The sequence below is a fragment of the Triplophysa dalaica genome, chromosome 23 (assembly GCF_015846415.1).
Source record: "Triplophysa dalaica isolate WHDGS20190420 chromosome 23, ASM1584641v1, whole genome shotgun sequence".
NCBI lineage: Eukaryota > Metazoa > Chordata > Actinopteri > Cypriniformes > Nemacheilidae > Triplophysa > Triplophysa dalaica.
In genome coordinates this window covers 12,740,018-12,757,003 of record NC_079564.1, presented here as the reverse complement: position 1 = coordinate 12,757,003, position 16,986 = coordinate 12,740,018, and the positions used below count along the sequence as shown (strand labels likewise).

Sequence of the window (16,986 nt, the reverse complement as noted above, 5' to 3'; positions counted from 1 at the left end):
ATTTTCAACAAAAGAAAATTTAATAATAAGAGAGTGCAAAGAGTGCAGCCTATATGGTAAGGTTTGGGGATAGGGAAGTCTCTATTGTCCCAATTAGTTGGCATCCATGTATTTATTTTATGAAATATAATTATTTACACTCTATTATTATTGCATAATGGAAAGCAATACGTTTACCTTGCTGTGCAGAAACGGAATGGAGTTTAATTTATATGGATTCTGAATGAGGTGGAATGGATTTGTGGAAGTGAAAGCTGAAGCTAAAACGAGGAATGGAGTTTTTATTTGTTAGGCGTTCCTCAAGTGGAATGGATTTGACTTGACAACGCTGTGAAAAGTTAACGACATATGCTGATCTCTCTGGTGTTTTCAGGAATGTTAAATATCAATTCGTCAAATTGCATCCATTTGTGTTTAAACTATATTTAAAGTGTATTGTGTTTTATGATATTTGAGGGCATAAGGGTCAGGAATGAATAAAAATATGTGAGACCTTCATGTCGAGGTACAGTAAGATTGTATGACATCAGATTAATGTAGCGAGTCTGCTATACCTTGGATTTAGTTGAATTGATCCCATTGTCGGAAAGCATGAAACACCACATTTAAGGCATTCACACCATATTTCTTGAACTCTTGTAATATTTTTCTTTGTGATTCATGGAACAATTACAGATTACATGTTCTATTGTTTCTTCTTCCATTTCACAATCTCACATTTCTGATGGATGCTTCTTCAATATATGCATTGTTTTATTTTATTTAGTATTATGGTATATCTCATCCGGACTTGACTTCTGTATGATGTGGCCCGAACAGAGTTTCATATATTCATAAATAATATCGGATCAGTTTTTAATGACATAGATTGCAACGAATCAGCTATCTGAATATAACACTGTCCACACGGCCATGGGCTCTGACTATTAATCTCTTTAAATCATTCAATACTTTATCATCCTTTACTTGTTCCTGTTGTTTCCCTTCATTCAATTTCTGTATACCTCTCTTCTCTGTTGCTCACTATCTTCAAAGCATTTGCATATGGGATCCTAGTTTGTACTCTGATATGTTGAATTTCTACTTGTCTTTTCATTACTTCACAACCTCCACATGCCACACTATGATTAACATTTTAGTTTTGTCTTTCCTTCATTGCTCATAAATAATAGTGATTCTCTCCAAATCTATCACACCTGCTTCTCCTTTACATGTAAGTGCACTTTTGTTCTTCATTTTTGCATGCAATAGGCTAATTGATCTCACCTTCTTCATTTCTTAATATCTTAAGTCAAATTCTCTTATTTCATGGATTCTGGGTGGATATCATGGTAAATTAGTTATAATAAAGAATTACATTCATCATCAGTCCTTCCATTACTACACCCTCATTCAGGGTTATTCGTCTCCTTAATTCCTAATATCCAGAATAATCAAAAGGACTCCCCACACTTACCCCCCTGACTATAGCTCATTTCTGCCGTATTTGTTCAGCACATTGGTTTTATTATTATTTCTGTGGATGGGAGGGGATAGATGTTGTGTGCTCCATTGACTAGTCTATATAAAACTGCCGAACATATATTGGTTTAAAAACCAACTGTTCAAAGATGTCAAAGATTTACTTCATACATTTAAAAGACACTCCCTGATTAAGAACAGTTGTACAAACAGATAGGTGTTAAACATAAAATGTATACAGTAGATTTAATCAATCAATCAATCTTTGGTGATAGTGCAGTGAAACACACAAGCAACTCTTCCAATTTACTCTGTACTTCTGTTGGGAAATACATCACGATACTGTAGTTTATTGGATATTAAAAGATGTAAGGGCCCGACAGAAAGAAACATCACACCAAAACCCACTGAGATACAAAATCTCCAGGACAAATAATATAAAAACATAAGGAAAGAACAACACACACTAACAGTACATGTGAAAATAAAAAACACCATACATACTAAAACAACATGTATATTCAGTTACATTAATTGGAGGACAATTGATTAATTTCACAAACATAATTGTTTATTTGTGCATTTAAATTGAACTGAAACTGATAACTGAACATTTGCTAAAACATGTCGGAGTAAGCATGGACATACATAGAAACGACATTGAGGGCTTTTTCATTGCAGATGCTGAGAGCACCACCATATTTGACAGGGCAACACCACTCTAAACACAAGTGAAATTTAAAATTTCTGAATATGTTTTCTGACACATAAACCTTTAAAATTGGTTGAGAAATACAAACGTTGTTCTTTCTATCCGAAAAACTACAGCCACCTCTTCACTTGTTTGTGTTTATAGGTCAGTTTTGCCCTGTACATTATGAAGGCATCTTTGACATATGATTCATCAGTCAATGCGGAGTCTACAGTAAAATGTTGCTGTCATTCTGCAGCAGGTTTGCCAGTAACTTACTGTAGTTTTAATTTACAATTTTGTATTAAACATAAACTTACCTAGTTCATATACTTTCTTTCATAAAACTGAATAAACTGAACTGAAACGAAAGCCTTAACAAGAAAAGTGACCTGAGATATTATGTAAATGTATATAAAACTAGACACAAATGCTTTGGAAGAATGCCATTTTTTGCAGTGTTGCTGTGCTTATAATGAGACCAGTCTCTTATTGCTCATTTTGAATCTCAAAAGTCAAAGTGTTTTAATTTAGATTAAAGTAAAGCATGACTCAAATTGAAAACAGTACTTAAAGGAAAGTAGTATTAAGTACTAATTAGATCTACAGTAAGTTACTGGCAAACCTGCTGCAAAACTAAAGCAAAGTTTTACAGTGTATGTCAGTAAAGTATAACAAAAAACATGATCATATGTGACCCTGGACCACAAAACCAGTCACAGGTAGCTCGGGGATATTTGTAACAATGGCCAAAGCTACATTTTATTGGTCAAAATGATCTATTCTTCTTTTATACCAAAATCTATTATGATATTAAATAAGCATCATGTTCCATGAAGATATTCTGTAAATTTCCTACCACAAATATTAAAATATATATTTTTGTGACAACAAACATAACTGAGCATGTATGCTTTTGTGGCAAAAGAAAAAAAAAGAAATGGAGAAGAACCGTTAAACAAAACTGTTCAGCAAACCTTAGCCAAGGTCTGCTACAGTGCCTCTGCAGGACAACGTCAAAGGCAATTTTCTCAATATTTTTTGCACCCTCCGATTCCAGATTTTCAGATAGTTGTATCTCGGTAAAACACTGCCCTATCCAAACTGCCCTATCCAAACACCATACCCAAACTATACACCAACAGAAACCTTATTTATCACAAAAAATGACCCTTATGATTGGTTTTGTGGTCCAGGGTCAAATAAGTACAGTATAACAACAAACATGTTTCACATCTCTTGATTTCTTGCTATACTTCCATGGTCCGACATGCACACAACAGCACTGTCCATTCTCATGTCCACACATGGACAATGTCCTTACTTTCCCCACAGTTAAAGGCAGAAGCCATCACCTGTGTCATTTGTGAGGGCATACAGCTAGACATACAGCTGACCAACACTTCCTCACAGATTCACCAGAGGAACACTCTCTCTCTCTCGGCTGTTAGATGCAATTCGGTGATGAGGGCAGTTGAAGATGGTGTTCTGCATAATGCTGTTCGTGGTGCATACAATTCAGCCATCAACGAGGAACAACGAGGAACGTTGTCCCAACTAAGATTCTTCGTAGCCTACTACTTTAGTCCTGGGCACAATTGTGGCCTGGAATTGGGCAGAAACTCCTCTCAGGTTCTTCTTGTTTGAGGCGGAAAGAACTTACTCACACTGCACATAACCTGCTCACAAAACAATGAAAATGGCTTAAAATTCATGTTTGGTGTTAGATACATTTGCTATTACAATGTGCTAACACTCATCTAATCTCAACATTTCAACCAAATCTAATGTTTATTTATACAGATTTAATCACACTAGTAAGTTCCATAACTGTAAAAGTGCTGTATGTTGTTTACCTCTCTTCCGTTTCTTCTTGTTGTGTCTTTTTTTCTTGATGTTGCTCAACTCCTCAGATGAATCAATGGTCTCAGACCCATCGGTAAAGCTCTCATCACTGTCACATGGCTTAGACATGATTTTCTGACGTTTCTTATGTGACCTGGGCCGTAAAAACACCGAAGTGCTCGCTGTAAGAAATTAAAATAAACGTAAATAAGATCTATGAGGAACTATCAATGCAGGAAGAAATAGTACAAAAGCATATTAACTAGGTAGAAAAACAACTAAAGTGTATGGCACGTTAAGCCACCCACATCTGTTCTGATTCAGTTATCACTCATGAGAAAGGTGTTTATTTGAATCATTTAGCTTTTCACCGCACCTTCTGGTACTTGAACCACACGAGCGCTGGTGAGGTTCTCGATCTGTGTGCGGAGGAACTTGCGATCCTCCTGTAGGTCCTGCACTTGTTTCTCCAGTGCTTCAATCTTCTGCTGTTTGCTCTCCACAAGACACTGAAGTTTGGTGATGCTCAGAATCACACTGGGGGGTAAACCCTCCATCGGGGTCGTTGCTGCTGAGAAAGAGAGTTGGTGGTCATGTCTTGACTATATACGTAAAAGAACAACTCAGTTTGGAGATGCTATTGATGCTCAGTGAATGAATAATGACGTACTGGAGATGGCATTGCTTGTGTTGTCCTGCTCAGCATCAACAGGAGCCTCCGAGTTCATATTTTCCCACTCGATTATTTCATTTTCTGGTTCTTGTTTTAACCAGCCATGGCTGCTCACAGGACTCTCTTGTGTCACAGAGCTGGAGTCAATCTCACTGCTGGGTGAATATGGAGCAGATTCCTGCTGCAACTGAGGGTTCGTCTCAATATGGCCACTGCAGGTGAACAATATCAAACAACACACGTTAAAATTGATCTTGAATTTGTACATTACATGTTGGAATTTGCTTAGTGATGTTTAGTGACTAAACAAGAGCAAAGGAGAGAATGAATATTGGATTTGGACTATGTATATTACAAGATTATTTTTCTAAAATACATCACATTGTATCCGAACATGACACAGGCACATGGAATGATTTTATATTACTCTTGCATTCTTTGTTTAAAGCTTTAAGGTATTCTTTAGCATTATACAGACAAGAGCATCTTCTTGAAACCTTTGTAAAAAATTATAATTAAACAACGACCAGTGAATTTGTAAAACATGTCATGCTTCTATTTGCTATCACTTCCCCTGTCTGGCCCTTCCGACTATTTTCAAATCAGCACAATTAATTGACGCCTTCTGGCATCTAGCTATTGACTCGACTAGTATTCTATTTATTAAGTATAGATTTATTTAATTATATTCCCAAGAGTATGACATGCATTTTCTGCCTATATTTCAATTAAATGAATTGATAAAAAGCATCACAGTAACAATGTGTGGATTCAGGCAACTTACTGTTAAATGATTAACCTACTACATTATAATAGGTTGATTTTGATTATGGAAACTGACAAAAAGCAACATTAAAAAAAATATATATATATTTTATTGAATGAATTCAAATCAATTAAATGTTTTTTTATTTAATTTGGCTTTCATGTTGGCAGTCTTGCATCTAGATACTGTAGAAGACAAGAATACAGCAACCCATTATAAGTATTTTTATTACCAGATAGGATGCATTGTCTGTGGAAAAGAAAATGTCATCCTTTTATCAGAAACTTTTGATAATTAAACAGTAAATGAGTTTGCATGTTTGTCATTTGATTATTTAAACAAAGATGCATGCCATACACTGGTCCCCATCTATAACCATACTACAATATTGCCTTCAGTGTAAATAACAACTGGTATTGTGTAAATAGCTGCTCGTATTGTGTTTTGCTCCTCATCTGCTCTTTCGTTATGGTCTCCAGCTCTTTGACCAAAAGTATCGACTTCGTTTGCAATCTGAAGGTTTTGCAATATTATATTTTTACTTTGGCCAAACGTACCTGTGCACACACACAGTCATGATCTGTCTGGATTCAGTGAGTTTTTGAAGCGCAGTGAGTCTCAGACTGTGGTTAGTGTATGTGGTCAGCGTCCCGGCCTCTTTGCATATTTTGGGCAGCATTTGAGACAGATTATTGATTCCCAAAGGAAGAGCTGTATACCAGAACTCATCGTTGAACACATGCGTTCTTTTGGGCTGCAGGTAGAGCGCTTTTGCATCCTGTGGGATTTTGCTCAAATATTTCTCCAAAGAGGCGACGGGACAGAGTGGGTTGCCAGGCTCTTCATACATAGCGACCCCCTTCTTGTCCTTGTCCCGTTTAATTGGGTTATTTGATTCACGAAAGACCTCCTGTAATACCATAGTGAAATATTTTAAACCGTTTTGGTCATTTTTAAGTGTTAACCAGTCTGGCCGCAGGTGTCGATTGCCCTCTTTTCCCCTGAGTCCAAAATGTAACTGGATGTCAAACCAGACCTTATTTAATAAACCTCTGGGGTTACCAGGGTCTAGTGCAGAAGAGTGTTTTAATATGTCAAGGTCTTCGGGTGAGATCGGAGGGTAGTGTGTTGTAACATCCCGACCCGATCGTCGGGTCTGTTTAACGATGCCTTTGAAAACATTGTTGGCGGGTCTGAATTCAGGGTCCTGCATCAAATTCCAGCCACGAGACAGAGGAGGGTCATTGAAAAAACGATTTAATCCAGCCCGGAGCCCGACATAGCTGCTGATGCCGTACAGTTCTCCTTTACTTGTCCGAATGGATCCGTAAAATTCCCGCAGCACTGGGGTCAGTTCAGATTTTTCGACGGTTGTTAAGTCGATGCTGTTGATCTGTTTCTCGCGCATCCACGTTTTAAGACACTTCACCGCCCACACGGTTTGTTTGACAGTACTCGACTCGTTTCGGCTGTTCTCCAGCTCGTCTAAATCTGCCGACGAGATGTTTGCACACCTGGATATTTGCGCTGCTAAAGTAGGATCTCCTCCATCCATTTCTTCTTCCTCATCTGACGAGCTGTCACACTTCAGGTCAAACATATTCATGAAAATATCTGAGATTATTTTTCTCCGTTTAAAGCAGTTTTCCGAGGTCAACGTCTTCAAAAAAATCAACGTTTCCTACTGTCTTTAGAAGACTTAATATCCCGTACACACAACCGCGAGTGTTTATTTTGTTTCTTTGTTCTTCTTTGGGAGATACTGGAGAATGGAGCACTATAGACACACAGCGCCCCCTACTGGTGTCCATGGTGTATTCACAAAAATACCGTTAATAATATTGATAGTATATCTTCCAAATAGTCCAAATTAGGGATCAACGCGAACCTCGGTTTCGCCCACGGTTTCTGGTTCGGATGACTTGGCACATTAAACTCTGGTTTCATTGTTATATGCTTACAGGAACAGTAAAACGTTAAGAAAAAATACAATTTGACTGAAATTCTATTTATTTAACTTTACTTATTTTATTATCTTTAAGCAAAAAACAACTTATACAAATTCCTGGCTCACAGCAGTTTTTGGTTTACTTTTCATCAACATGCCAGTAAAATAAGCTTATTGAAGAGGTTTTGCACATCAGAGTATTTAAAATAACGTAATGCAAAACTTGCGATTGCTGTAATGGAAGTAAACGTGCGGTGCGCTTCAAACACTAGCGCTCAATGGGAGAGGCCAAAGATTATATATCAACAAGTTGCGCCACTGCGATTTCAACAAACAGGAAGAAATGCAATACTAAATAGCTGCCCGGAGGAACCCTTGCTGTGACGCAAATAGCTGTCCGAAAGACCGTCGAGTGGCATGACCTTCATTGAACGGACTTTGGCATGATGCTGTAGACGCTCTTTCTGCATGGTGAGCGAGCGTGCTGCTTTCGTATGATGTGTAAAAATACATTATTGATGTGCCAATTTAACTCTATAATAGTCTTTTCAATCAGTCTGTAATCAAATAACTGAAGTTAACATAAAAGATGTAAAAGAATGCAGTCATATAAATGAATAGACCACTGTAATGTTTGACGGAAAAAATATGGTATTGCATAATTTAGAATCAAATAAAGCCAGTAAATGTATCTATACAAGAGCCACACAAAATAAATCGTGCAGAGACCTGTTTAAATTCCATTTTTCTTTAAAAGTGAAAAAATTCTATTTTGATTTGATGTTTTCTAGAATACTATTGTATATAGTTTAATGTTGTGCTTATAGCTATTCTACAGTAGACTAATCATAACTAGATTACGCTACAAGTGAACTACTGTGTTTTTTAATGTTTGGGTCATAATTTGTTCATATTAACCTGACTTTTATTAGGGCGGGGCGCTGCACAGACCTTAGAGTTTCAGTGCGAGTTGCTCCACTAAAAGGGAACAGTGAAATTGAAGTAAACACTCAGAACATCTCGGAATTGTTCCCCTTTTTACGTCTTTATTCAGACACTGACAACCCCATGAGCATCACGCACGTAGTTACACATCCGCGATTCCGGGTCATGTTTACTCCTGGACAATTCGAACCCGTCTCCTCGCGGGAATTATAGAGAGGTACCTTTTAAGATTCAAAGCATTCTTCATCTGAGCTGTATGGCAAGCCGAATTAGCTTTTAATCATTCTCAGGATATGAATTTTTGATATCAACAATTATATTTTTACTAGTAAAAATGATCAATTTTGATATCAAGAATATAATTTCTACTAGTAACAATTAATATTTTTGATATCAGTAATTGTATTTTCACTAGTAAAAATGTGAATTCTTGATATCAACAATGACGTCATCACTTGCAGAAATGTTTATTCTTGATATAAAAAAATATTTTCAACTAGTAAAAAACGCAATTCTTGAAATTGCATTTTTATCAGTTAAATATCACTATAGTCTGCCAATCAAATTCAATTTCACATATCAATTATTTATTTCTTACATGTTAAAAATCTTATTTCAAATATCAGAAATGTAATTCTAACTAGTAAAATACATACTTTTTAATATAAAAGTTTAACTTGTTACTAGTAAAAATGTAAATTCCTGATATCAAGAATGCAATTTTCACTAGTTGAAATGCTTATTCTTGATATCTGTAAATTAATTTTAATATGTTGCATTTGGTATTTCTGATATCAGGAAATAGATTACAGATATCAATAAATCTGAGTGTAATTGTCGATAAATTAAATGGCTTTCTTATTAGTAACAATCACATTATTGATATCAGAAATTAACATTGTCACCAGTGAAAATGTATTATTGATATCAGAAATTATCATTTTTACATGTAGTAATTCAATTCTTGATATCAAGAATAGACATTATCAATAGTGACCACATGTTTTTTTTTCTAGTAGGAGCGTCATTTCTGATATCAGAAATTAGTTTTTTGACATGTAAGAAATTCATTATTTATATCTGAAATAGAATTTGAATGTCAGTCTATTGTGATATTTAACTAGTAAAAATGCAATTACAGATATAAAGAATTACATTTTTTACTAGTTGAAAATACATTTTTGACATCAAGAATACACATTTCTGCGAGTGATTGCTTGATTGTTGATATCAAGAATTCACATTTTTACTAGTGAAAATGTAATTACTGATATCAAAATAGCAATTGTTAATTGTAGAAATTATATTCTTGATGTCAAGAATTACAATTTTCAAAACAGGTGATTTTAAAAACAATTTTACAAAACAGGTGAATTTCAAAAACAATTTTCAAGACAGGTGAATTTATATAATAACTGTTGGATTTTCTGAGGCCCCTAGAATTCTCACCGCCTTTCACCCTGGGTCAAGGTCCAGGTCACATCAAGAACATTATGTGCGGGTTAAAAAGTTATTACTTTTTACGTAAGTAATAATGGACAACAAGTATTTGAATGCACATATCAAGACGTTGTTCAGATGCTTTACATTAAGACATTAGGTAATTTGTCCGAGAATGCACTTGTTGGTAGGAGTTTCATCTCACCCCAGCCGTTACTGGAGCCTGCTTGGCAGTTATCAAAAAGAAAGAAAGAGAGCCTGCGCATACACACTCGTTTGCTTCATTGAGTCAGGAAAGCCAATCTCTAACTGTTATTTATTTTCATCATATTCAACAGGAGAAAGAAAATACAGAAAATCGTAAGGAGAGAAAACTTGACACAGAGTAGCCTATTCTGTGGCAGTGGTTTACTAGAGCAATTGTAATGAGGTCAATGTTGCAACTTGCAAAATTATTCTCTATAGGCATTTTAACACTTCATTTTATTTAGTTAAATATTTTCCAGAATACAGGGTTGTCTGTTAATACATCAGAAATAACTGGTCCACACTTTATGTGATATTCATTCAGTCAGTATCTCAAGTTACAAAGTCTTCATTATTTCCATTATTTTCCATTTCCAAGGCTTCTGGGATATTTGATTTCATATTCTAATAGTGTAATAACACATCTTTAATCAATTAATTGTGATTCATAACTTCAAATTATTTCAATGAATAAACACTTGGTAATAAAGTACATTTGTTAAGAGAGCAATAGCAACTCAATTAGTTTGCCTTGTTAAAGATATAATACAGTAAGTTATAAACTATATTAGAATTAATATGGCGTGCTAGTTAAAATATTACTGACCATGTGAATGAACATTCACTTCAAAACTACACATGTGGAAATATTAGCATACAGATTTTTTATAAATAGGCAATTGTTTGCATGATTGTAACATAATACACTGTGACTTCAGTGTTTCTTCACTTACTTAAAGTCATCCACAGAATTCAGAGTTCACATTAAACTGAGCGTAACTTGGAAAAATACTGGCAGGAAACATCTCACAACCTTCCTTTGGAAACGAACAAAATGCTGGTCTTGTATCATTCTTATCCCATTCATAACATAAAGCCGGTTTGGCTCCACTTAACTAAATTCACATGGCCAAGTCTGCCTCTATATAACAAGTCAAAGAAATTATTTAGTGTGGACAGACGTTCCTGTTTATAAAAACAGCTGCTCACGAGAAACATATTTGCACAGTGTAATAAAAACATTAAGATTAGACATAAGTAGACTCAACATTGGATTTGAGAGGATCGAGGTATAATCCACGGCTAGCTGTGGATTAAAGGATTTTAATGCACGACAAGGAGGTGAAATACCACCCATTGTGAAGTGGAGTGCTTTTAAATCCTTTAATGCACAGATGTGGATTATCCCACTTATACCATAGCCATGGTCAAGTTAGAAACAAGCTGATGTTTGAGGGGCAATTTTTGATCATATGGGTAAAAAATGATATTTTCATCATCTTCTAGCACTTAAATCTGACATTAAATCCGAAATAAGAGATGCCTGTGAGAATTACCTTTTGTGTAAAGATGTGCTTTAGAAAATGGAACTGTGAAAATCTCACTGCAGAGTGTGGTGGACATCCAACCCGGCCCACACAACATCAAATCCAAGTGTTAGTGCAGGACGGCCAGCAGGAGGCGCTTGAAATCTCCGCTGCATTCCGAGGAGATGGCTTCCTTCAGGGTCACATCATATTTTTCCAGGTACATGTCTTTAATGGTTTCCAGATCAATCTAGGCAAACAGAACAGTGTCCATTACATGACTGATGATGGTCTGATCGCATCCATTTATACAGCAGACTCAACTAAAATTCGATTCTGAATATCTACCAAACTGCCAAACTATGCATTAAGTACTGTGTCTTGCAATGCAATGTGATTAAGCTTTCATTTTAAGTGTGATAAGTGAGAAACATTAGCTATTATTATTAATATCTCCTACCTAACTTTTTAAACGTTTTATTTTTGTCCCAGAAGTAAACCTATTTGTACACAAAACTATATAAAAAACACTAAAAAATATTTTTTACAGTAAGCAATACATTAGTTTTTCATTCCATATAACAGAGCCACAATCACCAGTAATATTGATACCTTTGCAGTTAAGGCCAACATTATTCAAAGCATACAGAATGATTTATGTAATCATACCTCTGAGCGGCACACAATGATGCGGGTGAGAGTGTCTTCATCAGTGCCGGCTCCTTTTATCGCAGCGTTCAGTCTCCGAGCAAAAAACAGCTGGGGGTTCTTTGCACACCTCACTGTGTGTGAGACGGAATTTATCAGACATTTAAGTCTTTAAAGCAAGAAGATTTTCATTCAGACTGTAATGCTATGTTACCGAACAGTATAAACAACAGAAAACTGAACACTCCAGCTGAACATAATAGCAATTATAACTGGAGCACAATGTTTGTAAATCTATGGGATTTTATCATTTTCCAAGACAATACCATAAATTTGATTATTTATTTGGAAATAATTCCTCGGGGTTTCTTTAACCGTAAATATGAGGAATAGTATAATATACTTTTCAAACTGTTTTCCCATTCACTCTGCTCATCAGCAAGGAGTAGCTCACCATAAAACTAAAATCCTGTCATCTTTAACACCCTCTTGTCATTTCAAACCTGTATGACTTTCTTTCTTCCGCAGAGCAAGAAAGAAGATATTTTGAAGAATGTTGCTGATGACGGAAGTTTCATTTTGAAGGTGGACTACTCCTTTAATATGTGCAGCAAACATACAGTATGGTCTACCATTTGTACAATTGGTAGAGCAAGAAGTTCAAGCTCATTCGTGTGAATTCCTACGATCTCATTTGAACGTTTTAATATGATTTGACTATGGTTAGGGTGGGGCCTCATTGTTATTACTTTGCCACCTCGAAAAAATGCATATGTTTTAGCAATGCATATGTTTAAGACTTATAGCACCTCATAAAATATGCATGACTTACCCATATATCACGTCATAAAGGAAGAGTTTGGTTCCAAAATGAGATCACCCGTTTTAAAAATAAACAAAAATTCATGATATTATTATGTTATCATTTTATTTTATTGTGTTTAGTTATCTCATTTTGAATCCAAACTCTTCAAATACATAAATGTATATAGACAAACGTGCTGAGTGACATGAAGATGTAGGGAATTTCTATGTCACGAATATCCATGAGCATGGGTTGGTCTAGGTAAGTTTTAAAACAAACCTAGTGTGGTGTAGCAATCCTTTAGAGTTCCAGACGTTTCTTTATCGATTGCATCCAAAATCTCTGTTCCAGAAAACTGTGGGAGAATAAGGTACAATTCTGTGATTCTTTGTCAGACGTATACTGAGAGAACACTTATAGTACTAAAGCTGCTACATTGAGCTCAATGGAAAAGTAGAAACTCACGGCTTCATAGGCTTTGAATGTGACCTGCAGCTGCAAATAGTTCCTGGTGGCTAGAATGTGGCTGAAAGTGGACTCATCTGTGCCAAGGCCAACCTCTCCAGCCTTTAAGAAGAAAACATTAATGTCTGGCTCAACAACGTCAAAAATGATTGACAATACATTTTAGATAGGCGGTATGGTTTTGTTCTCTAAAAAACTCTCTGCCCATCTATGCTGCCAGCATGAATAAGAGCAGGTTGTGCGGCGATAACCCCCCTTAGGGTAAACAGAACAGAACAAGCACGTGTCATTAGTTCTTAATGACATTAAAGAGTAACACATAATGTAAAATAATTGAGACTGTGAAAAGGAATAACAGTCGAGTGCCAATTGACAATGTGAAGTGGAACTGGGGATGGAGGAGGGTAATTTTCTCCTGAACAACGCAAAAAACTGCTGAAAGAATTTTAAACGGAAGCTTTGATTGCTTCATATTTCTATAGGATGATGAGGATCAGCTGATGCGCCAGCAACGTCATACGCTTGATTTTCAAATACAAGTCCTCAGACATGCATTCTCAGTTAGCAGTAATGATGAGAAAGTCATTTGTATCATCAAAATATCATCAAAGCTCAAGTATGAAGTGAAGCAGGTTCAATGATATGAACAGAGATTGATGTGGCCAAATTGTACGAGTTTGTGCATGTACTGTCACAACAGTTTTGTCTATTCTCTATATGTCATGTTTTAGCTACATTAAACTTACCAGAGTTACAGTATATGCATGTATAGCTATGTACTAACCGCATACAGAGAGACAGCATCTTCCTCAGCCAGCATTTCGTCCACTACATAGCTCTCGTCCCTGTTACCCTACAACAGAGAAAGTATTGAGAGAGGAAAGTGAAATTCAATCGGCCAATGTAACAGAAGCCAGCCTCTACTTATCTAATGAAAGCAAATCTGAACCGCTGCCAAACACCAGAGCTCCCAGAGCGAGAGGAAGAGGGAGGAGCAATAAACACAGACCCACATGAGAGCTTTATTTCACTTGGGAATTCACTGTAGTCATTTTGTAAGATGTCAGCGGCCATTTTAGAAGGACTAAAGAGGCCTTTACCTGAAGAAGAAAGGTTAGCAGCCTCCTAACATCCCCACTGGTGTCTCCTTCAATGTCTGTCTCCAAATCTCTATCATGCACTGCAGACAAGAACATACAGGGTTTTTTGCTATGTGGTTTCTTTAGAGCCCACCCTATTATATACAGGGTCTTTAGATATGAAATAAAGAGTACACAGTCCATTATCAAACCTGTTAAAAACAATACAGTTGCGTTCAAAGTCAAGTTTTAAAGAGGCAGTGACACTACTATCTACAGATGCCATGAAACTTCAGATTTTTTGTACCTTGGGTGTAGGTCTCGCGGTAAGTGGCGATATCCTGTTGGAAAACAAATGACTCATTTTAAATGCATGTTTGCTTTTGTGACAAACACAGGAATTGTTTTTATTTAAAACACAAGTACACACAGCATTCGTAGCGGTACACAAAATCTCCACCAGGACATCCTCATCCGTGCCCGCACCCTTCATGGCCTTCCTGAGCTCTTTAACAGCAAACACGTGGGGAGGATCTAACATGGCAACGATTGCGTTCTCAAAGTTTCCTGACAGCTCACTCTTCAAAACCTCCACCAGCTCCTGCAGAACAACACATCCATCTTCATGTACATTTCTGTCCAAATGTCTGCATTTCACTCGTGAACATATTTTGTTCAAATGAAGGGTAATTTTGTCAGACTGCTCACATCATCATATTTGTCGAAGTATGCCTCTTTGATAAGCATTCTCTGTGATGCGCATCGATTGGCCAGGATGTCTATGATGGCTTGCTCATCAGTTCCTTTAAAAAAAGATGAATCAAATTGATGTTTTTAAAAGATAACAGAAACCAGGACTGATTATTTAAAACATAAGACGGACATGGACGACTCACCGAAACCTTTGCAGGCTTTACGAATAGCCTTTATGTCTGCAACAACGTCAAAGTCATTATGAGGGAAAACAGTTGGCTGTCAAATAAAACGAACAAACAAAAAAATGAGTAAACATTTACTTGACACTGTACACGGCAAATAACACAGATACGGTGAATAGAGTTGATGTTTAAAACCACAAATCTGAATACCATCTATGGATGTCTGAATAGTTATGTGTTTATGTCTAAATGTGTTTAACAACATGTGTTAACGTCAAAGTGGGACTTCATTTTAAACCCTTTCGAAAGTTATTTTTTGTGGTACGATTGTAGTAACCATGTGTTTATGGTGTATTGATTCATGGTGTTTTGATTTTACAGGCAAAACCATATATATACTACAGTAACCATGTTTTTTTGGTTTTAACTGCAGTAAAAGCATGGTTCATTTTCTGAAGGGAAATCAAGTCTAAGATGAAGAATATTAAAAAAGTGCTTTTATTTTATTATTGTTAAAGCTGGTAATGCCTGTCATTCACGATCGTTCTGCTATTAAAATATTACAGTTTGTTTATGTTTGGCATTGGAAATAAATCTTGCAAATTGTTGAATTTTGTTTTCACATTTTCTAAATGAAAATGTTACTGAGCTGTCAACTGAAAGTGTTTCACACATATATGACCCGAGTCTTTCTCTTTATGAACAAAAGCTCGGCTGAGGAATGTTGACTGGATCCGCCCTGTCTAAACTCTCTCTAATCCAAACACAGGCCCATGGACTGGTGTAAATTATACTGTGTGTCCCATGAGTCTCCTCCCACAACTCACATAACGGGAATCTCTCACACTCCTTTTGCCTATCTCACCAACATACTTTATAATCCTTATTTGGTGAATGGCGACATAAATAAACGTTAGCATTGAATAACTCGTGCGCTCACTGTCCGCATTAAACCGCGTCAAACACGGAATGTGACGACACTGTACACGTCATCATTCAGAAGATCTTAACCTAACAGATATTAAACACATCGCTTTCTTTATTTTTTGTATTGTGAAATTCTTCTTTCATAATTTCCTTTCTGACTTCAAGGAGCTTTACATTTGTAACGTTAGATGAAAGCGACAGCCCGTAACTCTGCGGAAGATGTTAAAGTCTCTTTGAAGCTTACGCAGATGTCTTTAATAGCAGAATGACGTACCTGACAGTTTCCCATGTTGAAAGTTTCCGTGTGTTTGATAAAAAGGATTGAAGACGAGATGATGTTCTCGGGGAGCAGCAGACGGCTTTCCGATCACGATCTAAAGGCCAGAGACGCTCTGCACTTTCTGTAAGTGACGTCATCACGCAGGGATATAACGGGATTTGCCCATGTCCTGCTGAAACACTCTGACGTTTTCATCTTTCATTTGACTTCATTTGACTTCACAATAAGTAATTCAAAAAAATACATTTAACATTTGTCATTTTGTATCATTAAACATTTGTTATGTGATATTATCATATTGCCACACCACACAAAATGAATAAAGGATTTTGTTTTCAAATACTTTTTTCATGTTTTGTAATATCGTTGCAATAGTTTACAGAATTTTTTTCTTATATTGCATGACAGGTCAGACCTAGGTTTTGATTTTAAAGTCACCAAACTTTTGAACAGCTTATCTAATGAAACAAACACATTGATATTCAAACTTTGATGCTCGTTATCTCATAATTAGATTAGACTTTAGCCTGGATTCCACAGACAGGGTAACACACACGCACGCAAAGTTTTAAATTTATTTCT

General features: G+C 36.2%; 2 protein-coding genes across 3 annotated transcripts; both read right to left on the bottom strand.

Annotated features, from left to right (window-relative positions):
- Positions 1–2,010: 2,010 nt before the first annotated feature.
- LOC130412815 (zinc finger MYM-type protein 4-like) lies at positions 2,011–7,504 on the bottom strand. Of its 2 annotated transcripts, none has more exons than XM_056737589.1 (5): positions 5,994–7,504; positions 4,668–4,882; positions 4,374–4,568; positions 4,009–4,179; positions 2,011–3,831 (listed from the first exon to the last, which is right to left on the bottom strand). In XM_056737589.1, exons 1-5 carry the CDS (start codon positions 7,040–7,042, stop codon positions 3,812–3,814), a joined length of 1,650 nt encoding a protein of 549 aa, XP_056593567.1. In that variant the 5' UTR covers positions 7,043–7,504; the 3' UTR covers positions 2,011–3,811. The 2 variants fall into 2 exon arrangements, with proteins under 2 accessions (XP_056593567.1, XP_056593568.1); XM_056737590.1 differs by having other exon boundaries at positions 4,374–4,565; positions 5,994–7,501.
- Positions 7,505–10,233: 2,729 nt separating this feature from the next.
- On the bottom strand, positions 10,234–16,536 carry anxa13 (annexin A13). The gene is made up of 11 exons (XM_056738971.1): positions 16,399–16,536; positions 15,216–15,291; positions 15,028–15,122; positions 14,750–14,920; positions 14,627–14,660; positions 14,341–14,420; positions 14,025–14,093; positions 13,241–13,342; positions 13,055–13,130; positions 11,992–12,104; positions 10,234–11,572 (listed from the first exon to the last, which is right to left on the bottom strand). The coding sequence occupies exons 1-11, from the start codon at positions 16,411–16,413 to the stop codon at positions 11,453–11,455; spliced, it is 951 nt and encodes a 316-aa protein (XP_056594949.1). The 5' UTR covers positions 16,414–16,536; the 3' UTR covers positions 10,234–11,452.
- Between the last annotated feature and the right edge of the window lie 450 nt (positions 16,537–16,986).